The sequence below is a fragment of the Ylistrum balloti genome, unplaced genomic scaffold (assembly GCF_031769215.1).
Source record: "Ylistrum balloti isolate Yb309-2 unplaced genomic scaffold, AGI_CSIRO_Ybal_v1 Utg369578, whole genome shotgun sequence".
NCBI lineage: Eukaryota > Metazoa > Mollusca > Bivalvia > Pectinida > Pectinidae > Ylistrum > Ylistrum balloti.
Window position 1 is genome coordinate 499,829 of NW_026781870.1, and position 26,887 is coordinate 526,715.

General features: G+C 32.0%; 1 protein-coding gene across 4 annotated transcripts in view; it reads right to left on the reverse strand.

Moving 5' to 3' along the window:
• Positions 1-482: 482 nt before the first annotated feature.
• The window catches only part of LOC132543195 (tetraspanin-18-like), a 95,443-nt gene continuing 69,038 nt past the window's right edge, over positions 483-26,887 (reverse strand). For all 4 annotated transcript variants that reach the window (XM_060206673.1, XM_060206679.1, XM_060206687.1 and 1 more), the window contains 7 exons: positions 25,925-26,125; positions 16,342-16,416; positions 15,475-15,594; positions 14,945-15,044; positions 10,412-10,554; positions 7,122-7,205; positions 483-6,529 (listed from right to left, as the gene is read on the reverse strand). In XM_060206673.1, the coding sequence (XP_060062656.1) occupies positions 6,455-6,529; positions 7,122-7,205; positions 10,412-10,554; positions 14,945-15,044; positions 15,475-15,594; positions 16,342-16,416; positions 25,925-26,125 (798 nt within the window). In that variant the 3' untranslated portion in view covers positions 483-6,454. The remainder of the gene's footprint in view (positions 6,530-7,121; positions 7,206-10,411; positions 10,555-14,944; positions 15,045-15,474; positions 15,595-16,341; positions 16,417-25,924; positions 26,126-26,887) is intronic.

The following is a 26,887-nucleotide window of genomic DNA, read 5'->3' on the forward strand; positions in this document are numbered from 1 at the left end:
TTGTACAACTTGCTCATAAGCAACTGCCAGCTTTGGGTTGAGTTCACTCAGAGTTAAAAACAAAATCTCTCTGAAATGTCACTTGATTACCAAATTACTCTTAGTTCACTCACTGGTTTATCAACTCATCAACAACTAAGGTCATTCTGAGGGGGTTTCTGCTTGTAGTTACCAATGGCTACCGCACTGAACAACATAAAAGAGGTGCACCATTTGTTATTCAGAGCAATTTAGATAAAGTGTCTTACCCATGGATACAGCCAGGAGAACACAGAGCTCAGTTCATGAGAAACACAATACACATTGATCTTAACCTGAAGTTGTATAGTCTTTTGACTCTCTGAGTTGTCTCCCCCTAGTTTACATGACAACAGATTAATCAGATATACATTCATCAAGGCAGAGTAAGTAAAAGAGAGTAAATGACACCAAAATATTAGTATCAACAAACATCAATAAAAAAAACAAAAACAAAAATAAAATATTTTTATGAAAATATTTATTTTTTTAAATCGAAAATCTGATCAAATATAAATGAAACGATAGTATAAAGAGTATGTAACTTCTGTCACTTACAGAAATGAATGATGAATGAAAGCGATTTAAGTGAGATAATATACCACTACTTCCTTGACCAGGTTGACAATTACTCCCACATGATGTGTTTGTATCATTGTGGGAAGCTTTACATTAATCACACAACCAAGCTGACCTCTACACGACACGTACAAGTAGTCACAATTTCAGGTGCTTCTATATACTCTGCTATAAAATCAGAAAATTCAATTAACTTGAATATTTTTTTCATTGAGCACTGTCATACAAAGATGTTTTTCCCCATCACTACAATATATAATAAATGAAACTCAAATATCTCATTTCTGGAACGATAATAAAGGTTGCGATGAGTTTGTGTTTCAATTTCGTTTTAAAATTGAAAAAATATTGATTTTTTTCTTTGGAAATAATGAAAAAAGTTCCAGTGCTAAAAATTTCTCATGTCAAAAGTGTATTAATAACATACCTCATTACAATATTAAAGAGAAAAAAAAACAATTAAAATATATTATGTTTTAACAATCAAAATAATTTTGTTTGTAACATTGCAACAATATAAATCATTACTATCTATTGTTTAATAAACATAACAACAAAGAGAGAAACAGGATCACATACACTTGTTTCAGAATAAGAAACAGTCGTTAATTTCAATAAAATGTTTTTCTGGTCTTGGGTTAAATAATTTCAAATTTTGTATCATGTCCCTGTTTCCTTCTATACAAATGAGATGTCAATCTGTTCATTGTAGAAAACAAAGTATAAACTCTAAACGACTTTCACAACCATTATAACACAATCAAAAGGATACATGCTCACACTTAGGACCTGGTTGGTAGATAAATTATGATTCCGGATGAATAGAATGTACAAAATGAATAATAACTCACACCACTGACTAGTTTTGTAATGAAACATGAATAGTAACCACACAGAAACAATCATTCATTCATCTATACATAGTAACATGTCAACCAATTTATAACCATGTGCAGGTAACCACCTATATAGACTTCATGTAATGTTCACATTTGACCTCAAATGACAAACCAAATTTGTGATTTTAAGCAACCCCAAAACGAATATATACAATATCAGAATTCAGCACCAAGCCAAATCACCCATTGTTTCCTCTTTAGTTTCATGAACCCTTGTCTGCTGTAATAAAGTTTAATAACATTGCCCCATGTTTTAATTGATACAATCACTCCGCTGTGATGAAAACTGTAAGACTGTACGTCTCTGAACTTCAAAAATATCACATCTTTCTCCATGTGGGTAAAAACACATTTACATTTGCTCTTGCAAAAATATGTCGTTTAAACAAATCATTTAATGTTTCTTGGCTGACCATGACGACATATCAAGGTTCATCCATCAAAAATACCAATACATGTCATTGTACATGTATAACCATATATCCAACACAAAATATCACTCATCCTCCTATCAAGATACCAACAGAACTTAGTTACCATACAAAGGATAGCGAGACCTAGTCATTATAAAGGTGTTGTTTTTTTCAGGTAGTTTTTTTATATCACTGACACCAGTTTTTAATTCTTCATAACACATTAGTAGATTGTTTACTTTAATTGGATATTTTACCAGTGTTTGATTTTCTAAATTAATTTATTTTGTAACATATTTTCCAAATTTCTTTCCAAATTGCTGCTCTAGCTGTTATCCTGGTGTAGGAAGTAATCTCGCTAATACAACTTTCACGCCCAACTGATCTCACATCAAGTCAAAACAATGGAAAGTTGAAATTTTCAATTATTTTACATCTTATGTACAAAAAATGTCTTTTAACATTAAAAAAAATCAAAAGTGATAAAAAAGACTTCCTCAGTCATTTAAATGCTTTTTATATGATGTTTATGTTAATGTATGAAAAAAGCTACAGTGTGTATATATATATACACAAGTACACAACCCCAATGCTTATATCCACTGAGGTCGCCAGTTCAAGAAGAGGCACATGGATTAAAACATCTCAAGGGTTTTTTCTTATAAAATTGCAAAACATTTTTTGTTCAAAATTCATGAGACATGTAGAAATATGAAATGTGAAATGAGAAATGTTATCGAGATAGAAGATTATAAGAGAAAGTGGTTTTGTGCACAACAGTAGTAAGGGGAAAAGTTGTTTGTAGAGTAAATATTTTGAAATGTTTATAATTCAAGTTTTGACCACATAAGCTATGATTGAAGTTGCATATAATTTTTTCTATGTTAGTACCTTAATATTTTAATGCCTCTTAGAATCAGCCTTTTAAAATGAACAGGAAAATAAAATAAAATTTAGCAGTTCATTTAAAAAAAAAGTTTTTCACAGGTTTTTGGTTTTTTTAACAAAAATTTTTTAACACAGCTTTCAAAGCAAATCAATTTAATCCTTAACATTATAGCTTAAAAAATTGAACATGAACAAAAAAATATTTGGTGGTAAATTCAAAATTCTTTCAGATTTCCCCATCTTTTTTCAATTGTATATGTAAAAGGACCAACCAGAACTTTCAGTACTTTTAGCTAATGGATAAACTGTATTGGGGTTACGATATGTTGTCTGGAGTGACCTTGGGGATGAAATGCAGTATATGGCAAGGTCACATTTTGTACTGTGCTGCCTTCAATCATAATAAAAAAAAATTAAAAGAAACTAATAGCATACTTTTAGGCATGTACAAATTATTCTCAATAATTGATGACAATGATGATGTAGCAAACCATGTGTCTTGTATTATATTGCATATGATACATGTTGTATTTGTAAATTAGGATTTAAATATTTTACACCTGGAACTTTATTTAATTTCTATTTCAAGAACTCTACACTAATGCATCAAAAACAATGTTTCTTCATTCAATTAATTTTAAAAGATGTTGAGGTGAAGTCATCATTGCTATGTTCATATCCAAAATCTTTGAAGCATAGCATATGTTCATCAATAACTGTTTCAATGTGTGGCTCATAAACTTGCAACTGCCAACAAATGCATAAGCTGTTGATTTCAGTATGTTTGCATGATAATTATATAGTCCATATAGTGATAAGGTTCCTATATATTTTTTTATTCTGATATTATTTGCATTTTGAACATACTTTGATTTGGTTTGAAGAAATACATTTTTTCAAGTTCAAGTTTTGTAACATATAACAGTTTCATGAAATCAAATAAATTTGAAGGAAGGCAAAACTTCAGATGTTGTTTAGTTGAAATGAGTGTTAATTGAAACCTGTCACAAACAGTTCTGTTACAACAACAGGTTTTTATCACATGACTGTTCTGTTTTTCAAATAAATAATTGTACTCATTTCATAAATATCATCATCTTTGAACTTCAGGATTTACAATCTTTTAATAAGGATTGACATGAACATCCTTTGGTTGAAATGGTGAAATATGGTAGAATTCACCGTTGTTTTGTTTATAGTCAAAAAAACAAATCAACAGAGTCGAAATTTGTCAGTGTTCGATGGAAATTAAATCAAGATTTTTACTACCTATATTTTTTTAAATACAAATTATGTGATAAATAGAATCTTATATTCCTGTCATATTGAAGTTACTTAACTTGTCCGATATTAAAACATAACTATCACCTACCAGCTTATAAAATCATATTAGCATACCCTGGTTTAGTTACCTCAATACAAATAGCTTCTCATTTCAGTACATTTATATAAGATGGCAGACTTTAAGTACAGCTTGGGTATTCTTCATCTCACATATCCAATGTAAAGAAGAATGCTTTTTGCCGTAGTCTTCTTTCTCAATCTTTCACATTAATATATTTTCATAATTTGCACAATTTGCTAAATAATGAAAAGTAGACAGATATATATATATGATGTCACTGTTAATTTCCTGATTAATATACACTGTATATCTATGCAACTATACATATATATTACATATATATATTTCCTGGAATGTATTAGAACAGCTTACCATTAAAGGAACAGCCATCTTAATGACTAAATGGAATGATATAATTAGTGGTGGTCACTGAATTTGACCCAAGGAATTTGTTTTGCAATATTCACACAAAAGTCCATACCCAAATACAGGATATATGTTGACTGCACTTTAAAAACACTCCAGCGAAATCCTTGATTTGGATCACTTTCTCCATAAAACAATGATTTTGATAACAGAAGTCATATCACTATTTGGTCAATCTTATCCAAATACAAAGTTGCACTATGGCAGTCACTTATATGCACTTTTAAACTGACTCCTGTTATCTGCGTTTCTGTTTCATATATTGCTCTGGTGTAATTGAAAATAACTTTCAATACAACAAGATCCAAAATGCACTACTGGTTGTCTAGACAACAAGGGACAAAACTGTGTTCAAAGGGTTTGTTTCTCTAGCACATGCACTCCCTGAAACCTTCATTAAAAGAACTAATGATATTATCTCCATCTGGTATGTCCTTGTTCGAGTACTCATGATCCAAATGTTAAGGAATTTTCTTTTGGTTCATTCCAATAAAACCCAGTCTAAATGGTTTGAATTTCCAATTAACAAATCAAATTATGCTGTTGATCCTTTAGGGTAAAGTCCTACGTAAAACTACTATTAAAACGGCCATTATTTTCACTAATATGCAGGATGTTTAATGCTGCTCTGTATAAAGGCACTGTTCTTAATTCTAAAGTAGAGACACATGTGTTGTTGCTATGGACTTTACTCTGTGATCTGTGTTCTATCTTCTAAATTATGAAAGAGCAAGTTCGGTTTCCTTCATTCCTTGATGTTCTGATCAGCTCAGTGTCTTCTTCAAACCTTTGACCAATGGCTGGTCTTTTTACTTTTGATATCAGAATTTTCAATTATCTTTGACATTTGTTTCTGAATTTTTGTAAGAAGTAGCGTTGTGGACAAAGGCATTGTGCCCAGTCTCCATGATAATGAATAGCTGAACAGGTAAATATCCTTGCCACTTAATCATGTCCTTCGCAGTCCATGAAAGTGATGCGTCTGATCCAGTACAGTCCTTGTATATCCATATCGCAATATCATTTCCACGAAACCTTTCCCATGTGCATGTCCACAACCCAAAGCAGCACTATAATGATTTGTATGAAATTCACAATCATTATTTGTTTTCAATCCAGTTTATCCTTGGAATCTCTTTGTATGAGAATGGATCGAGTCTGTAATGAATTCAGTCTCATATTTTCAACACAAACAACCGAATGCTGGTCCAAAATCACAGTCTAGAAGTACTAATGTCAAAAGCTACACCGCCAATTCTGTGATGAGGAATGCATTAACTACACAGCGTGATGCTTATTCCGTCTGAATAAACAAAAAATTAATTGTCCATCAAGTGATATGATTCAGCGCTTGTATATCCAGTGCAACTTCCCAAATTTAATGACAGCACTATTACAATACACCAGCTTCAGCAGTAACAATGGAAAATTCGCGTGCAAAAAAAAAAAAAATTAAAAATGGTCTCGTGTTGCTGCACTTCTGTCACAGGTAGATGTGTTGACAGTAGGCGAGTGGGTCAACACAATGCATGTGTTACCATAGTCTACATGTTGTGGCAATGATGCCACTGATGGCACAAAATCACATGGACTGAGCAATGTGGCAATTTGTAAGCACATTGCCGTGATACCTTGTCAGCACACATGGCCACATTCAATGGATCAGTATACCACATAGCTGTTACAGCTTTAAATCATATTTTCTGACCAATGTGCCAATTTTTGTCTAGTTTTGCAGTGACAAAATGTTGGCACATGATCACATTGCTTGAGCAATGGACCAGTCTGTGGCCACGTTTCTGTGATGCCGATATGCCATTGTGCCTATGGACGGAAGGCAAGTGAGCCAAAAATTAAAAAAAAAACAGGTGTCAACTACAGCAGTGTTAAATATCTTCTTCATCGTCGTCTCCCTTTTTCACTCTTGCACACAAACAGAATGCTATTATTGTACCAACAATCTGCAACAAAAGATAATATTCTGTTTAGAAATGCCAAAAAAATTTAATCCCTTTTTTTTAAATACTTGTAATAATTTCTGTATTTCTATTCTTTTGCATTTTCCTTTTTTCATAGCTATTTTTCTTTTTTTTTTTAAATTATATATTTTGAATTTTTTTAGAAAAGGAGTTAAAAGTACATTCTACTTCCATACTGACTTTCTATTACAATATATATACCAAGACCCATATACTCACAATATAATGTTTCCTAAAAATAACTCTTATTTACAACAGCTACCGAAATATTTGCTTGCCCTATAATCTGTATTGCTCTGTTAACATCATTGCTGGGTAATTGTGCTAGACCATGACTGCACTGGTACCCGTTTCTGTATATAGAGGGAAATTTTTCACCCAGAAATCATTTCACCCTTTGCTAGTTTGTTTTATTCATGAATAAGTTCAACCCAAAATACCTCAAAAGATATGCAGCTTAAGTGTCAAACTTTACCCTACTTTTTATTTTTGGTTTCTTGGAACAGGGTGATAGTTCAGCCATGACAAAAGTTTCACATTATACAAGTATACAATACACTGTTAAGATACCTACCAAAAATATTGGTACAGCAAAGGCTACAGCTCCAAGTATTAATGAATGTTGTAGCATGTAGTCAATGACTTTATCATAACAACCCTGTAAAATACAGAAAATAAGTCAGAAATATCATTTCAGAAATAAAGAGAGGCTTCATTTCATCATAACAACCCTGTAAAATACAGAAAATAGTCAGAAATATCATTTCAGAAATAATAATAGGCTTCATTTCATCATGTTGATTTACTATAAGATGTTTTGTATGTAGTCAAATGTTTATCGTAAATTTTAATTTTTTTCCTGAAGAAAGCAACACTAAGGTCATGGATGCTGCTTTGAAATGAGTATACAATGGATTTTTTTCTCTGACTTTACTGACTTTAAAACACAATTAAGTACCTGCCCTCTTTTGTTCAAGAACTTAAACATTCTTAAAGTTACCTAAATAAATCACAGGTTTCTTTCAATATTAGATAACTCATAAAATGTGAAAACAATTCTTTTATATCAGCAATTACTTGATGAATGTTCCTTTAATAAACAAACAGAATGTTTAAAATTACAGAGTGATTTTATTTGGGATCACAAATTGTTTACGGTTGGTAAATCAAGTAATAATTTATGAACATCAAAGGTTTTCTTAATTTAGCTAACATTAACAACACAAACAAGCATGTTTATAAAATAATGGAATCTTAAACTATAAGTTAGATCTACAAAACTGCAATACACTATGCTAAATTTTCAACTTGCATGTGCCACTTTTATTCAATATCTGAGATTGTTTTGCTAACACCGATTATTTCACATATAGAAAACTCAATTTTACATGTATGTTTTCTATTATGAAAGGTGTTTTTAACATTTTTATGTATTTTATTTTATTTCATGTTCTTCAATATAAATTATAAAAAGCCTGAAACTAGTGACGCCCCACCTTAAAAACCTTCAAGAAAATCAATTATTAATTCCTGAAAATTTCTATACAGGCGATGAAAACCTCTTCATGATGTACAGACTTGAAAGCATCTTGTCTAGACAAATTTGTTTGAAGAACTAATTTCTAAAACTTCAACTGCCAGGGAGGTCTATAACATTTCAATATTTAAGCATTCCAATGTTTTCTTCAAAAATGGTTTGAATTGAGCCATGAAAAATCAGCCTATCAACTGACTGAAGTGTAAAAATCATTTGTCAATGTGGAAATTATTGGGGTGCCACTTCAAGAAATAATGACTTGTTTTACACAAAAGGACTATAAATTATTGGATTGATACTTTTCTTCATGACATCAAATCAATAAAATTATACATCAAATATATCATGATTGCTTATTCTTAAAAAATGATTTGTGGAAGTGTGCAAAAACAATCCATGTCTGTGAGTTTTTAAGTTTATAGAAGTGGTATGAGAAAGACAGGAACAGAGCTATTTGCAAGATATATCGTCATGTGAAAGGCAATTCAGGAAACAGTTTACAGGTCAAAAGCAAAATGACTCTGATGCTGAGACTTATGGTAATGAGGTTCAAGACCTAATAACCAGATGGTATTTACAGATATTTAAGGATATTTGGTACCTTCTATGTTACAACCCTAATTTCTGTTAGAGTTATCTCCCTTTATGATATGTACATAAACATTTCCCAATTATTCTGAATCCTCTGAATGTTTTATGTTTGAAACATTGCTTCAATAAACCAACATGTTTCAAGTCCCATTAACATCAGACCATTCTCTAATACCAAAGCCTTTTGTAACAGATGTACAAATATCACAGTGAGGTTGTATACATCCTAATGTGGAAACTGACAATATAGCAGGCAATTTAGCATGCATCTGCATGTGTATGTGTTGAAAACCATGTCAGAATGTCCTTTAAGTCCATTCAAAAACTCTTAATTAAATTTTTTGTTTTACCTTTGAAGGTATTTATTTCTGGTTTAAAATTCCTCTTATAGAATTTCCTCTTCAAATTTTCTACATCATGCAGTCTAATACCCAATTTCATTTACACCACAGATAATATTCCCTATATGAACTTATACATTATTAATTTTCAATGTAGGAAACCTTAGCATACAAGGTAAAATATGTCCATAATCGTCAGAGCTTGAGGATTGAAAAATTGATGGTTATATAACAATGTCTCGAAATGAGGAGGTTGATCACGCATGCTTGCCTGCCAATCATATTACCTGAGAAATTCGGCAAAAATCTAATCAAGCTACCTAAAACATTCCCTGAAGTATGTTTTATTTCACACTCTATGACTTTGATGATAGAATGATGCGAGACAACCAGCGAGTCTCTCATTTTCATCACATCAAATAATATTGAATTTCAATTTTTCTACTGAGTAGATTTATAACTCATAGAACTGTAGTTTTCAGGAACTGGATCAGCAAGCTATTGATTGGCTTGGAATGTTCATTACATGAGGGCACTTTGGGAATGGTAGGCTGTAGAAACTATGGCTCTCCGATGGCTGATAGAGCCTGTGAAGATATCATGAGCCACTTTATTTCTGTCGGCAGATCCGTTGGGCGTATTGTGTTCAGTTTTAGTACACATTAGTCAACAAAGGAAATGTCGATAATAAAAACAACTTGCTTTGATTGTAGATGTTTGTGTCTTTTGTAATGGTGTACCTAAAATTGATCATTCTTGTGTTAAAGAACTAGAAACCCACTTTATTTCCGTAAAACTATAGTGTTTGTTGTGTAGTTATACTGTAGTAAAAGAATGCTCATGTCTAATTTTTATCATCTTTTTTTTTTTTAAATTTAAAGATTCTAAATCAATTAACATTTTTTTGTTTGGAAAAAGAAGATAAAATGTATTATTTTTCTCGACATAACATTGGTCAGTGTTGTGATTCTATGAAGTTATGCACTTGATGTTACTTCCTGCCTTTAATGAGTCACAACTGTCTCCCCAGACACACAAATGGTGGTTATGAAACAACCTCTGGGTACAAATCTCTTTTGTTACTCTGATAACACAAATAAACATGTTTCATGGCAGATGCAATACATCCTTCATAACCTTAGACCTTTAACCAAATTTGTTGAATGTGAAAAATGATAACAGGTAATTTCATCGTAAACATCAACAATTTTCTCCACAACATCAGCACCTTTTTCTCAAATGTAGATTCCTCAAAGGATTTTAATTTGTCAGTATTACTTACATAAAAGAAAAAACTGAACCTTTTTTTTTTAATCTCCATACAGAAAAGACATTCTTTGGCAAGCCATCATTCATATTCATCACCACATGGGATTTTCTCCATACTCAACTTACCACTGTATATAAATGCGGATTTTCTTTATGAGTGTCCTTGAAGGGCGGCCCTTTGTTTGGTGGGCCCTCTATAAAGACACGCCCTTGACACTTCTCCTTGTCCATATCAGGTACACAACAGCTGTCAGGTACCATAGGGTATTCTGTAAGCAGAAAAAAAATGATATTCAAACACCAACATCAAACTTGGTATATCTAAAGTCATTAAAAGTGACAAATTTTCAAACTCACATACAATTTACATTACACTTTTATGAGTATTTTCAGCTATTTCTTTCTTGATTTTACTTTCAAACTTTTTTCAAAATGTTTGATGTATGTATTTTAATGTAAATGTCTTTGCATAGATTGCCTCTATTAACTTCTAAATATATATCACACGACAAGATACTCATATATCTGACCCATGAAAATTCCTGTCAGGAAAATCTCAAAGAAAATTTCAATATACAGAAGACCTGTATATTTTGATACTTGGCATATTTTTCAGTCAATTTGAAGAGGATTTCCACCAAACCATTAAGTCTTGAAGATGTCAGAATAAAAATTACAACCTCCTTGTAACCAATGCTAAAGAACCTGACCATTTCACTAGAGAAAGATATAAAAATTCTCAGAAAAAAAATGACTGAATGATCAGGGAAATAATTCCACCAGAAACTCTAATTTAAAGAAATCACCAACAGTTCACCATCAAGCCAAATCTATGTAGACAGACAAAAGTCAGATCCAACTATACAGAATATCACAGTGAACTACAATATTCAGATTAAGGACAAAGTCAAGAATTATTAAATGTGAAAAAAGTTTGATCTATTCTCTACAAAATAGCTTTTTTTTTCTTTTTTTTTTTTTTTTTTTAAACATTTCATTCTTTATGCTCTGAAGAACTTGCTTTCATATCATTAAAAGAAGACTGAAACAACCAGCACAATACATATGTAATAATGTGTCAGTATAATTTAGATTGAAATGCAATTATGTAAGAGCAACATGGATTTAGGGTCAACTATAAATGTCAACTGTAGCAGGGAGTCATTCAAATTCAGTTTTAGTTTAGTCTGAATTCACTGCATACATCAAGTACATATATATGTATATATCAAAACTGTCATTCCCATCATGCAGTAGTCATAGATTCGCATTCATTTTTTCATTTGCATTGAGGCCATAGTTATATGTCAGAAACAGCCATGTGATATTGTTTACAAGTTATATTTTAAAAATCAAAATGCATTGTTGATTACAAGACATGACATGAGAGATGTAATAAAAAGCATAGCATCAATTTCAATCCCATTCACCTATATCATTTTTTTCTTTTCTTCCAAAAGCTATACTAACTTCATTTCAATTTGTGATTTAGTTATGTGAATGAAAAAAAGGTAAGGTTTAAAGAAAGTTAATTTGTGCTGATTTCTAGTCAGAAGGATTTTACAGACATGCTTTCAACATTGATTAAGTGCAGTAAATGGTATTAAGTCTTAAAAAATTCACAGTTAGATCAGTACAATATCTTACTTCAAATGAAAGAACGTCAGTATTTACATCAGTATCATATCTTCCTTAACATGACAGAAAGTATTTACGGGGAAAAATGATAACATCTGATGAGTAAATATTTAGAGAAATTATGTGCCATGAGAAGTATTATTTATAAAAAGTGCTTTTAATTCTACAGAACAGAGATTTATGGTGAATATTTTATAAAATGCTACTTATACATCAGAGACAAATTATCATGTGTGTTCTAGGATTGTGTTTATTGACAATATTTAACATGACTTCTTTCACAATCTAACATACATGCCCACATACATGTACAACTGTATCAATACAACGTGCATCATGTATTTCTACTCCTAGTTAGAATCAGTAACAAAAAATGTACACATGTAGGTAACCATCATTAATTGAGTCCAAATTTACTAAATACTTGAACAATGTAACAATATTCCCCTACCCCTAAAATTCTTTTAAAGCAAGAGTTTTTCATATACACCTAATGAGTTACTGACTTAATCCAATAACAATCTCGTAATATGCCTGTATATTTCCAGCACAGAATAGTAACTATCACAGAAATAGAAATAATCACTTATTTTAGATTTGATTTACAAAAGTACTCAATCATTTCATTTCATAATTTTATATTCTGTTTCCAGGTGCAATATTCTTTTTTCTTTCTTATTTTGTAACTACTAAGAACATTTGGATAGTTAAGACACCTTGAAGACAAGTAATTGCATAAACTATGAGTGTTTCAGTTATTAGCAATGGTTGCATGCAATATTACGGGAGGTGATACTCTACATTACATAACAGGGTACTTACTATTCTGAAAATAGGGAATCCCGTCTTAAAGAAGCACAGGAAACAAGACGAGAAATGTACAATACAGTTTTGGGATGACGTTGAATAAAAAAATTCTTTCTACTCATGGGAAACTTGTCTATACTGAACCTTTCCAGATTAGACAGGTTTCGGCATTACACAGGTCTAATTCATGAAGAAATGAATATAGAATAACCAAAGCTAAAAATCTGGTTTATTCAGGTTTATAGTCTGACCTAATTTGAATATCCTGTCCATTCAATGTCCTTAATTTCTATTACAAATAAATTACATAACGTCAAAACAGTTTTTTGTTTAGACTTGTCAAAACACCATTTGCTCTTGTCTACCACATCACCACTGATGCCACTTCACAGAAATATGACTTGTCAAACAAGACATCATCAACTTTAGGTGTGTTTTTTATAAACGCTGAAATTGTCTTTCTATAAATGAACTGTCTGAGTTAACATGTATATCAATTAAGAGTTTTGCTACAATACGAGCTATGTTTGAATTGCCTGCATTGTCACAAACACACTTTGTATGGTATCTAAGGTAAGTACATTAACAAAATGCTTATATTGCTAATCTAATTTAATCTTTTTAACTCTGTTCTCACAAACTGGCATGTAATACCATAATTACAACATTGACTCCATCATGTAGAATATTTGTTTCCCGATAATAAACATGGTTACCTCCCTTGTTTTTATGTAAACCGAAACCAGAATTGTTATAAGCTTATAAATATAATTTTGAGATAGAAATAAATATTAATCAGTATATATATATGAACAGACAATATTTGTAATTAATATTTATACAGGTACATGTTAATAGAACCAAAACCTGGTGAACATGTACACAGTTCGTAAACAACAATGGTAAGTAAAACATTGAACACAAACCGGTGTTTTTGTTATTAAATTTCTAATATTAAGATCAAAATACATCTATAACTAAGCTTAATATTGTTGAAACAAATTTTCATCACAATGCAGCAAAAATATCTTGATTTAAAACAATAAATCTGAACATGAGAGAAATGATTCCTTCACCTTCCTTCTATCCCTAACACCACTCAACTACTCCAATTCCAGTGTTCCTGACTGTATTTAATCAATCATAAGACAAGAAACAACAGTTTCTTAATCAATGACATTTCAAAATCATACAAAATATCTAGTTACTTTTTTCTGTTTTTTTTTTTAATTTTTCTTTTGATTCTGTCTATATACTTTTATACTTTCACACAATTTCCTTGACTCTCTGCTGTATAACTCTGGAAAAAGGTAAAAATCAAGCCAAGACATTTATAAAGAATGTCTTTTTCTCAAATTTCTTTTCTTGACAATGGCCTAAACATTCCATCAAGCTGATGATCCTAATAACTTCCAATAAACATTCTTATATATATATATATATATAAAGTGACAGATAGCAATTAACTCAGAACAGCAAAAATAAACTTCAACATGTGTAAGGGGTTATTATACTCTTGTCTTGTCCTGTTCCATCAAAGCCTCTCACTGTCAAAAAAACCCACAAGCATTACAGCTGAACTGCCAGTGTGTTCTGTGCACCATTTAAAATTCACTGCCTCACAAACAGAACTCGTTAATAGTCCATGTAGAATGCTCTTGGCCAAATATCTCTCTAGGGTTAGGGTTCGTTCAAAACATAATAGTTACAACTATTCTAAAACATGCTGTATTTCTTTCTCTCAGCATTTTTTTTTCTCTGCTGCAGTATTTGAAGCCTGCAGCAGCTACAACAACAGATTTCCAAGTCTTGATCATCTGGATGTTTGAATCGCTATTTAACGGCGCTGTTCGGATACTTTGGACCACAACTTGGCCGACTCTGACTAGTTAAAACCTGCCTTACTCGATCTACAGCACACGTAGGGGTTGGTAATGACATATTAAAAGAATGAAACATCGGCACACTCAACTTCAAAATCAGCTTATTGCCTTTCCTCAATTTAAAAGCTGAAGCCATCATGTTTCAAAGTAGTCTAATTTTTGGCCACAAACTTCAATTCCAAACAAAAACTTGCAATTCTAAATGTCATTGGCGTAAGTCCCATTTTAAATACCACCTGAACTTCTCCTAATAGTAATTAATTGTAGATTTATCTATGTACTATAAGCAAGAGTTGGAGACTGAGGCACAGATTTGGTGTAAGATACATACTATCACGTGAAGGTCTCCGAGCCCACCAGTCGCTGTGCTGTTTGTATATAGCCCAGGAAAAGTCACTACTGTGATTGCCATAGGCACCACAACACTTCAACTGAAACGAAAGACATAAATTATTATTCATTAATCTAACAGTGTGTGATGTATCTGAATAGTAAATGTTATCAGGTGTGCAATGGTATGAAATATTTTCAACAAGTATGGTAGATGTCTTAAAGTATGTGATGGTGTTAAATGTTTTCAATATATGGTAGATGTCATCATATGTCTTAGGATCTAAAAGAGAGTTTCAAAATAAAACTACAGAACAGGTATATTGGTAAGAAATACAAAATAAACAGACTTATATTGAGTATCCTTAAACCTCCTACAAAAATATATACATAATTTAGCTGTTCAAATGATGCAGAACAAATAGTAAAAATAAACAAGGCCAGTAACTCTTACAACAATCATGGATAAATATTACAGTAAATTTACTGCAATGCATGACCTTGGCCTTCTAAATATTGGCAATGACCTACTTTTCTCTGTATTGAATCCCATGCATCAGTGACCAATCTATTGTGTGTGTTGGATCGTACTTCATATCCATATTGCTTTTCAATGGTAATCACCAGCTTTTCCTTAAAATCACTTGTCATCTAAGAAAAAAAATCAAGGAACATGTATTATTAAGTTATATCCAAAACAAAACATCTTTTGTAAATTACAATTTTTGATTTAAATGAACCTATTTTTTCTTTTTCTATTTATGATTGACCGATATTCAATACATTATAATACCTTAGCCTGACAGCAATTTAAGAGAATGTAGGCCTAAGTGTTTCAAGGATTTATCAGCCCAAATAAATACATTGATAGAAAATTCATATCAGAAAAAAAGGTTCTTCATTTAAGGATATACACTAATATACTAACAGCCTCTCCCTTTCCCTTCAAACATGTGTTATACTTTCTGTTCAACTGAGTATTCTTTCAGAATTTCAGATACCATAACCATAAAACCATATCACAATTTCCTCCAACAGTTTCTTGAATGTCTTCCTAATCTATCATTTCCCAAAGTTCCATTCATAAAGACAACAAAAACAAAAACAAAAACTTAAAAGAAAAAGTTTAATGTTAGAAGATTTTTGATCAGGAGATACATATACGTCACTTACAGAAAAGTAACACATATCCTTAACTATTTTATTTTTTCATATGAAATGATTCATTAACACTTCATCATCAAGCCTCCTGATGAAAACTCTATCACTAAATGCTGTAACACAATTATATTCACAGCGCTAATTAGGGATTGACTAATTGATGGTTGTTTCTTGTGAAAGGATGTTAGTGTAAATATTTGTTAAGTACACCTTGAAGTTGTCTGTACATGTACTTACATTTTCCCTGAACATAAAGGCCAATACACCTCCTACTATGAGAGCCATGAAGACAAGAACCAACACCACACCATACTGCAAAAAAACAAAAACACACAATTACATATTTATCAGTCTATCTAATTACACACATTCACATATTTATAATTGTTAGTCAGTACATCCCACACAAAAACTTTTCTGACACATTTCACAAAGATAATGATTATAACCACTTCTGTAGATACAAAGAAAACAAGACTTGTTGGTTAATCAGTCTCTGCTACTCCTTAACACTTTTCCTCATTACGTTTTTATTTTCGTCTACATAAAACAGTGCTGCAATAGCTCTGTTTGTTAGAGTGTTGGTCTATGTAAACTCAAGTGAAGATATGAAGTGCCATGTTAAAGAAATTAATTTCCTAAGTATTATCATACAGACTTCCGTCAATTCATGATTTGAAAAGCCAGACAAATCTAAAATCTAACATGTAGTAATTTCATGTAAAAACAAGAAGAAAAAAATAAAATAAAATCATTTGATTTAGTTACGTAACAGAGATAATTGAAAACCAAATTTTTATTTTAACAGCATTTGAAAACCTTTTAAAATAATTAAAATTTTTCAATGAAATGATTTCAATTAATTAAACATTATTTCATAATTGTTTAATGTTTTTTGTTGGATCAATATTAAAACAACAGGTAGTACCCTTCTCTGGAACTTTTCCATAAGGTATATCTATGGTTTTGCAAGCAGAGAGAGTGAATACATTTACGTCATATCCTAATCCAATATCATTGTTTACATTCATAAACAAATATTTGTTGTGTGGAAACACCAGACTGGTTGTTTCAGAATTTTTGTTGACTTAAACTGCTTTCTATATGAGTCAGGCTATTGATAAATTTTAATATTACAAAATTATCTTAAAAACTAGAAAAAAGTTCAATATAATCGAAAATGTATTAATCGTAATAATTAAGGGAAAAAGGATTATATTTAGAAATCGCACCAAACATCTGTCGATGTAAACCAGTTAAAAGATTGAAGAAATTTCAACAAAAGTTAGCTTTGGTGCATTACATTGATGATTTACCCTCTGACATTTTACACTGAGAATTTCTCCTGCAACACTTTTCACTGAGAATTTCCCATCCAACACTTTTCACTGACAATTTTCCATCCAACTCTTTACACTGACAATTTCCCATCCAACTCTTTACACTGACAATTTCCCATCCAACTCTTTACACTGACAATTTCCCATCCAACTCTTTACAATGACAATTTCCCATCCAACTCTTTACAATGACAATTTCCCATCTTACTCTATCCACTGGTAATTACTCCTCCAACTCTTTTCACTGACAATTTCCTATCTTACTCTATCCACTGGTAATTACTCCTCCAACTATTCATACTGACAATTTCCCCTTAAACTCTTTACACTGACAATTTCCTCTGCAACTCTTTACACTGACAATTTCCCCTCCAGCTTTTTACACTGACAATTTCTCCTCAAACTCTTTACACTGACAATTTCCTATCTTACTCTATCCACTGGTAATTACTCCTCCAACTATTCATACTGACAATTTCCCCTTAAACTCTTTACACTGACAATTTCCCCTGCAACTCTTTACACTGACAATTTCCCCTCCAGCTTTTTACACTGACAATTTCTCCTCAAACTCTTTACACTGACAATTTCCCATCTTACTCTATCCACTGGTAATTACCTCTCCAACTCTTCACACTGACAATTTCCCATCTAACTCACAAAACTGTTAAATACTTTTGAACAATTGAAAATTTTGGGAAAAAGTCCTATATCAATTTTCCCTTTATTTACTGGTTTATTTGATGAAATCAGTGAATCAACACTTCAAATTTAATGCCAGACATTTTTTGATGATTTCCATTATATTTCCACACTAGTAATGCTGTCTTGTTAAATATTTGCCATGAAGTTACAATATTCATTAATTCTTCTGAGAACTGTTTCATAAGCTACAAAATAAGTAAAATCTATTTTAGGGAATATATCTCAGATACACATCCACATACTGATTGTTTTTCTGTTTCTATGTCGTCCTGATTAGTATTATTCATGAAATATTCTATCCATGCATCGAGATGTCCCATATCAGAATCACCCTCAGTCTGATTACAAGATATTAGGTCAACCCCGAGGTGAATGGTCCCTGCCTTAGGCAATTAGAGTATGCATACTTGTCCAGTGTTAGACTAAAGAGGAATTTCCATCACATATTCAAAGTAATTTGTTTTTGTGCCATATTTGGCTGATTTCTGTGATGATACTTTGATACAGGACGGAGACAATCTTACATATTAGGCAATTTGTGATAGCTTTAAATCATCTTTTGAACAAAACACTAAGACAGTTTTCCACAGAATTTGGAAAGAAAGAACCTTATTTCCTTATTAAATCAATATCAATCCCTGTTACAGAGCAGCCCGATGACAAAGGCACGATGTTTTCAGTAATGATATACAATGCTATATCCACAAATGAAATGAAATGCTTGTAACGACAATCACGCGAGAGCCGTTTCTATCCCGACGACATTGACCGCAAGCCAGATACACAGAATCTGTAACTAACAATACAAAATACACCACGATAGCCATTCTCGATTGCAAAATATTGATCACAATGTTTTACCTTAATACAATATCTAAAATGAATGGATGATAAAGTAATTATGCCAAGCAGAATCTGACATGTCCATGTGAATGGTACTTGACATGTCGTCGCAAATTGACAAATACCAGACTGAGATTTTCTGATGGATGCACAGCTTATGTACTGTTATTTGATACTGGATGTTATGTTATTAAAAGTCTCGGAAAAGAAAAATTGTGATACTTAAGTTTGATGTTAAGCAAAAAAGAAAAAGGACAACTTTAAGAGCATCGCATTGCTTGGCTATCATGTGACAAATGTGGTATGTAGCCATTGGCAACGATAGTCGGCGATCACTCAAGTCTATGATGATATCTTCTATTAATACACCTGAGTGAACCAGATCAGATGTTAACGTATCAATTTTGCATCGCATATATCCTTCAAACAGGAAAAATCAAATGAAATATTAATTCAGAATTCTTAATGATAACAGAATCACCTGCTGCTTAAAGTTCATATAGAATTTATATGAAAACACATAAACCCAGATTTGATACAAAAACATACATTTTCAAATCAAGTGAAGAAAAGCAAATATGATGTCATTGTCACCATAGTAACCTCTAAATGAGGAAACACAAGATGCCACTGCTAGGTAGAATAATTAGAAATGACAAACACCACTGGGAACCGATGAGAGATTTAAATGTCTGAGTAAGATATCGTAAACATAAAGACAATGAAAGGGATCAGAAATATATAAGAAATACTCTTCATGAAAAATAAAAAATTGTAAAGTGAATTTAGATAATATCTATACTGTAAAGGACACAGCACATTCACATGAATTGAAAGTGGATAACTGTGTATTGCATTTATAAATTTCTTTCAGAACATATTTTATAAATTTTTCGGACAATGGTCAATCCTTCAAATGTGAAATATCTAAACACTTTGGTCAAGATTTTCCAAATTGTACAATAACAGTCAACAGTTGAATCAAATAAAAGTACAAATTTTATACTAACAGCTGACCATTAAAGGTACTTGTGTATACAACAGACACTTAATCTCTACAAAATTCAATTTGCTGCTTTATTGGATCTGCCCATTCAAATGTGCCATATGGTAGCCCACGAAATGTATATATCTTAAAGGAAAATATTGGTAGAAATGCTTAGATAAACACCTATCAGACAATCATGAATGTAAATAAAAGTTTAGTTGAAATTGATTTAATCCTCAATATTTATTTAAGAGGTGTAAAATTTAAATGTTATTCCTTAAGACCTTAATCATTAATTCTGATTTTCCACATAATCCACTTGTACTACTAATAACATCAATGCCTTTGAAGTGTTACCCACCATTCCATACACAAAATGTTTCAATTGTTATATAAATCTGTAACAAACTACCATTTTTATCAGGCAATAAGCCAAAGCATGCATAGCAAGAAGTCCAAACCAGATACATTTTATATATTGAGGTTCAGTAAAATTATAAACAAGTGTTACTTCACGATGTTATATATTAAACCCACCCTCTGACTTTAAGTGACAGTGGATGTGTATTAGTCCCATGTTTTATTGCAGTATAATGATCCTAACTTAACAATTTATAACATTGACTCAGCTCACTCTGGTAATGTGTAAAAATACTGTCATGTTTTAAAACATATAACTTTAATAAATACATTGATATATATATGTGTGTCTTGAAGTTAATTATATATCTGTACATTGTCATTCAAAGGAAAATGGGACTTGAATTGAGACTTTTCAAAAAAATTATATACATTGTATATTGCATTTTAAGTTTTCCCCTTATAAGGCCTCTTTAATGCAGCTTTATTATCCTAATATTAACAAACTTTGAATAATACCTCTAGGGTAATGCTCATTGAAAACAATGAAGCACATGACTTCCTGTATCAGGCTTTTTGTCTAGGTTATAGATAATTTCTACATCAATCATATTTCTATAGTAATTTCAATTGAAAAAAAAACATTATTGCTGGATTCAAATTGATCAACCTCAGATGATATACATCAAAATAATTGAATTTGATAAAACATCTGTTAGAAAAATTGAATTTAAAAATTACATAATGCACATTATTGACTGATGAAATTTGATAAAAACTTTTCACTAAGACTTGAAGTCAAGAGTAATGTTAATTTATGAGACATTTACGAGATTTTATTTTTTTCAAAATGCAATTTTTGAGAAATTTATAAGCACGTATTCAAAAATCTGCTGACAAATCCTTATTCTTGTCAAAGTTTATTATTTGGTCAACCATAATTGAGGAGATCTGCAAAAATGTGAAGAAAAAAGTTTACACAAGGATGAATTTGTTTCAAAGAAAAAGATAGATTTTTATAAATTTCCAAAATTTGGATTCTATATGACTTAAATTGTCTGAGAGGCTCTAATCGAACTCGATTCTGCCTGTCACTTACTCCCAAAATCAGCTTGTCACATATAGTCTCTAACCCATTCAGCGGACAGAGTGAGATTAACCAGAGCCGATCAATTTAATACCACATTACGAAATTACTTTTTCATCCGCAAGTATTCTACACAGCCTAATAAGTATCCGTCAGTGGACATAGACTTAATTAGCATCAGACGGTCAGCATACAAGGACAGAAATTTGTCTCTCTAAATTATGGTAAAGGCCCACAATATATGACATCGTTAAAACCTTTGTTTGTTTGGGGTTTTTTTTGTGACTGATCAAATAAAGAATTCTACTATCTTTTTGTAAAACTGTGACCTTATACCAGCATAATGAAAAAATATTTCAAATCATTTAATGTCTATGAACATTGATTGAAGATAAATGTTGAAAAAAATATTCATAAAAAAGAAGATGATCGAACCAAACTTGTTATTTTCACCATCAGAACATAAGAACATTTATGGTATCAGAAGAATTTCCTTTTTGTCTCCTGAGGTTTGTTGATTACTTCACATATTCATGCATTAGAATTCGATGACCAGGAGTCAGTTCCTCAGCTGAATTGCCTATTAATACTGATTATCAAAGAATACCAGCAATTCATGACCATTACTAGATATTTCTGGAGTCAATATTACTGTACTTAATCCTGTGGGGCCCCATAAAGAAATCCCTTTTCCTGTTTCAATAGGCATTTCTACAGATTTACAACTGTAATGACATTTGTGAGCTGACTACATTACAATGTTTATTTACCTACACCACTCATTCTGGTGAAAAGGAGGAAGAGGAGGAAAAGAAGGAGGAGGAGGAAAAGAAGGAGGAGGAGGAGAAGAAGGAGGAGGAAGAGGAAAAGAAGGAGAGGAGGAGGAGAGGAGGAGGAGGAGGAAAAGAAGGAGAGGAGGAGGAGGAAAAGAAGGAGGAGGAGGAGAAGAAGGAGGAGGAAGAGGAAAAGAAGGAGAGGAGGAGGAGAGGAGGAGGAGGAGGAAAAGAAGGAGAGGAGGAGGAGGAAAAGAAGGAGGAGGAGGAGGAGGAGGAAAAGAAGGAGGAGGAGGAGAAGAAGGAGGAGGAAGAGGAAAAGAAGGAGAGGAGGAGGAGGAGGAAAAGATGGAGAGGAGGAGGAGGAAAAGAAGGAGGAGGAGGAGGAGGAGGAGGAGGAGGAGGAGGAGGAGGAGGAGGAGGAAAAGAAGGAGGAGGAGGAGGAGGAGAGACATTTTTTTCCTGTTCAGCAAAGATTGTTTATTCACAAGCATGACCAGAGAGATTTACAGAAACAAACTAGTATTTATTTTGTGCTGGTATTTTCCAGCTTCAGCCGAAAAACCTTTCTTGCAACATTTTAGATAAAAACATTTCATACTAGATTTCATATAAAATTACTTTGTATTTGGTTTTGATTTCTGACAATACATGTACTGAAATTGTACACAGGAGTTCTGTTAATGTTAATGAAAACTCTTACCATTTATTTTAATAATGTTTGGTAGTGTAAAAATTTTAACCTCATCAATACTGGTATGTTGGCGTTCAGAAGAAATAACAATGAATATTATTACAAACACATTACATATAACATCAAACAGACATGACTCTAACTTTTTAATGTATAAGCCTTCTGGGCTTATTGCAAGGTGAATCGTGTTATGAGATAAATAATCAACCTGGTTTAATTTCATTCTGTATTTCAGGACCTGAAGACAAAACAGAATGCAGTTTAATGCATCAAACTTGAAACGGTTTCAAGGCAATTGTATATAAACTCACAGGTTTTACCTGCGATGGGCCTCTGGGTCTGTAGGTTAAGACAACAGAAGAAGTACATGGTTTCATTCTTTAAGTTAAAAGTGCAAGTATATGGATATGTTGAAGGCGAACTGTCTTAGAACACAACGCTCAATCATATGATCAATTGCTTCTATACTGATTAAACTTATCTTTGATCATTGAAACTTGTGTCTTCTAGCATTCACTTCATATTCTCAATTATCTCATTTATACAATTAATTTTATTTTTAAACTTTAAAGCAAATCACCATTTAAACCTACACAATAAAATTTACCTATCCTTGCATGCTAATTAGTTTTCAACAGATTTTTTAGTGAAGATCACTCCTAGAAAAGACCATTGTCTAATTAAAAATTGAAACTCTTTTGTAAAGGAGGTGCAATAATGAGGTAACACATATCCTTAACAGTCATAGGTACTTTGAGTTTACAAAAGTTCTAACAATCCTGAAAGTACAGATCCTATAAGGTCAGGTGGTTGTTAGATGTGACTGTTCTAGTGCCAGAAACCGGCTCGTCAGTCTCGATTACAAGACCTGACAGGATGCATCGTCTTAATCAGGGTTTATGAATCATTTCCTAGTGAACAGCTACTAATTTCTACTCCAAACAAAACAGCAGGTGGATGGAGGCAATGCTCCCAAACGTTGTTGTCACTCTGAGAGTATCACTTACTACAATACATCACAGGGTCTGCATACCTATATCATTCTCACAGTAAACTAGTATAATGTGAGAGTCCCTACTGGTGCAGGCTCCAGCTGGTCTTTTGGATACTACATACCAACAATAATCACTCATACCAGTGTTGTCTACCCCACATACCTACAAGTTTCTGAGTTGATCAATCTGGTAGATGTTTTTTTTCCTGCTACACAACAAATGGCCAAGGTCTCAACATACTGATGTACACATCATTCTGTTGCCATTCAATACACTAAGAATTACACTGTATGTCCGACAAATGGTCTACCACACTTTGTAGACTAAAGAGGAAGTACAAGTTTTCTATCCTGGTCATGAAGGCAGACGTTTTTATTATGATTTTTGTCATTATTTAAATATATCACCTTTATTTAACTAATCATAAAGGATAACAGAATGATAACATTGGAATTCCGAATCTTAAGTCACAGATTGGAATTCTTGCAAGACAATCAAATAACAATTTATCTTTTTAGTCTACTAATTGCTGTTCAGTAGAATCATAAAACATGGTTATATCATTGTCCTGTAATATGCTAGCTCGCTAACTTTAGGTCAAAAAAATATAATGGTCCTCTGGGCTCGTGGTTCTGTAATAAGCCCAGCCTCGGTCTGTGAGTCACAAGTAATGTGTTAGCCTCCTTGGCTACTTGCAAGATATACACTGCTGCATCCTAAACTAGAAACTTTTGAATATCGAAGTCAATTTTCTTTAAGTAAAAAAAAACTGACTTTATCTTCACCAAATAAAACTTTTTGTAAACTAACCTCTCTTCTGTATTTACCCAATATCTAGTCCATACAGAAGGCAATCTATACATTCTATCATGATTTGAAAAACATTGATAGTGTTTAACCTTTTTTCTTTTAAATTTAACTGTTCCAATCTCAAAGCTATAGAAATGGTTCTCTTTTTCAGATCAAAAACCTTAATATGTCTTTCTAGTCAAACAAAAAAATTGATTAAAAAATTCTCTATAAAAGATTATCTTTACCAACATTGACTTCCCTGATATATTTACTCTCTACAGCTTTCAGCTGTGTCCGAATAAACACAACTATTGATTATTCAAAGATCGACAAAAAAGGAATTACGTGGGATAACAAACGACTGATATCATCCTAGCCATCTGACAAACAGTGATTATAATGTTATGCCCAGTTTTACGATTATTTCATGTGCAGCGGTCCAGATTAGAGTAAAAACCACGATTCAGAATATTCCTTGATGACACTGGTGATAAAGCAGCCAATCAGATAAGGGCTTTCTGTGTATAGTATGCAAGTTTTAGCTTTTCCAATTTACCGAAAAAGCAAGGACCGCAAATTGTATCAGAATTAAGTTCCATTAAACTTTAAGGGATGATCGATATGCAATATTCTTGAAATAATGATTTATAGTTCTACTGACAATATTCTACAAGGAAACAGAATATATCTTTGATTTTATCAGTGATTCTATAGTTTGTTTCAAAATGCTATAACAATTTTTACAGCTAGATTGATTACATTTATGGTTTTTTCTGTATTCGATCTTTAAAAGCATTTTAGATCTCTCATAGTGATACAGCTAAGTTGATAATATTTATATATATATTTCAAATACAGAAACATTTACATTTCCAAAATGAAAAATAAATAACACAAAAATGAAGACAAAACTGCGACACACATATCTTTTGATACATATCTGACGTATATTCTGCCAAAAATCAATTTTGTTTTCTGCCCGAGGATTTTAACATGTCTTTTCTACGAATGATTTTGGTTGATATCACCAGCATCACAGAAACAGGATATTCCTCAAGGTCATAAAATGTGCACGGAACCCAAGTACTTTCTCCACAGGAAGTAAAATAGACATCTGCCTTGTACTGTTTTTAAGTTGATTTTAAAGTAATAATTTCACTGGGGAGTGAGGTTGTGTTGGATTTACATTATAAAATAACTCTATAAAATTTTTGAGAACAGCATTTTTAAAATTTTCACTTACAAATCCGAGTATACAGCGATCCTCCCTCATTGTTCCACAGCAACCACAGAAAGCCAATAGTGCGATTAATCCTCCTCCTGCCAGAATTAAGTATGTCCCAATCTCAAATAGGTTTGAATCTATCACCACAGAAACTTCACGGGCACTAAAGTCTGTCACCAGGAGCCAGATCCCCACTGCTAGGGCACCGACGCCCATAATCTACAGGTAAAATAGAGTGTTTAATCAAAAAAATGTAATATTAATATGACAGCAATGTCTGATTATTTGAGCCTATATTTGTGTCAGTTAAACGACTTAGGTAAAATATGAAGAAAAAGTTCACTTCCTCAAAACAAGTAGTTTATAATAATATAATTATAAAGTGAATTTCACTTGAAGTGAATGCCACTTTTATCAATATTTTGTGTAGACATTACACATCTTGTGTTATCTCCCTTTAAATCAAGAGCTTAAACAGTGATAAAGAATAAAACAATGGTTTCATATTTCAATAGTTAATAATTCTCAATAACCTTTTGATAACCTTTGTATTCACTTTCTAAAAATGATATTTCACAGATTTATCAGCATGGAACTCTCTTGTGAAGAAGATAAATATCTTATTAAGCTATCATAACCCTTTAACAGATCTTTTCAATTCTGATATATACTCTACAGAGATATAGGATTCAATATGATTTAACTGGCATCAACTTTTGGTAAATTTCCCAATGAAGGTAGTGCCTAGATATGAACAGCTGAACACCACTAAAATAAAAATATTTTGCAGTATACTGTAAATTAGGATATTTTAGTTGTGGTTATATTTTGGTTTATTTGGGGCCTGGCACCAAACTTTAACACCAATTTAAAATGCTAAATATTTTAGACATGTCGTTTTCGAGCTCGATTATTGGATAATGCAGTTCCATCTTTCAGACTGCTGATCTAAGTTCACTATTATCATATAGCTTGGCAAAT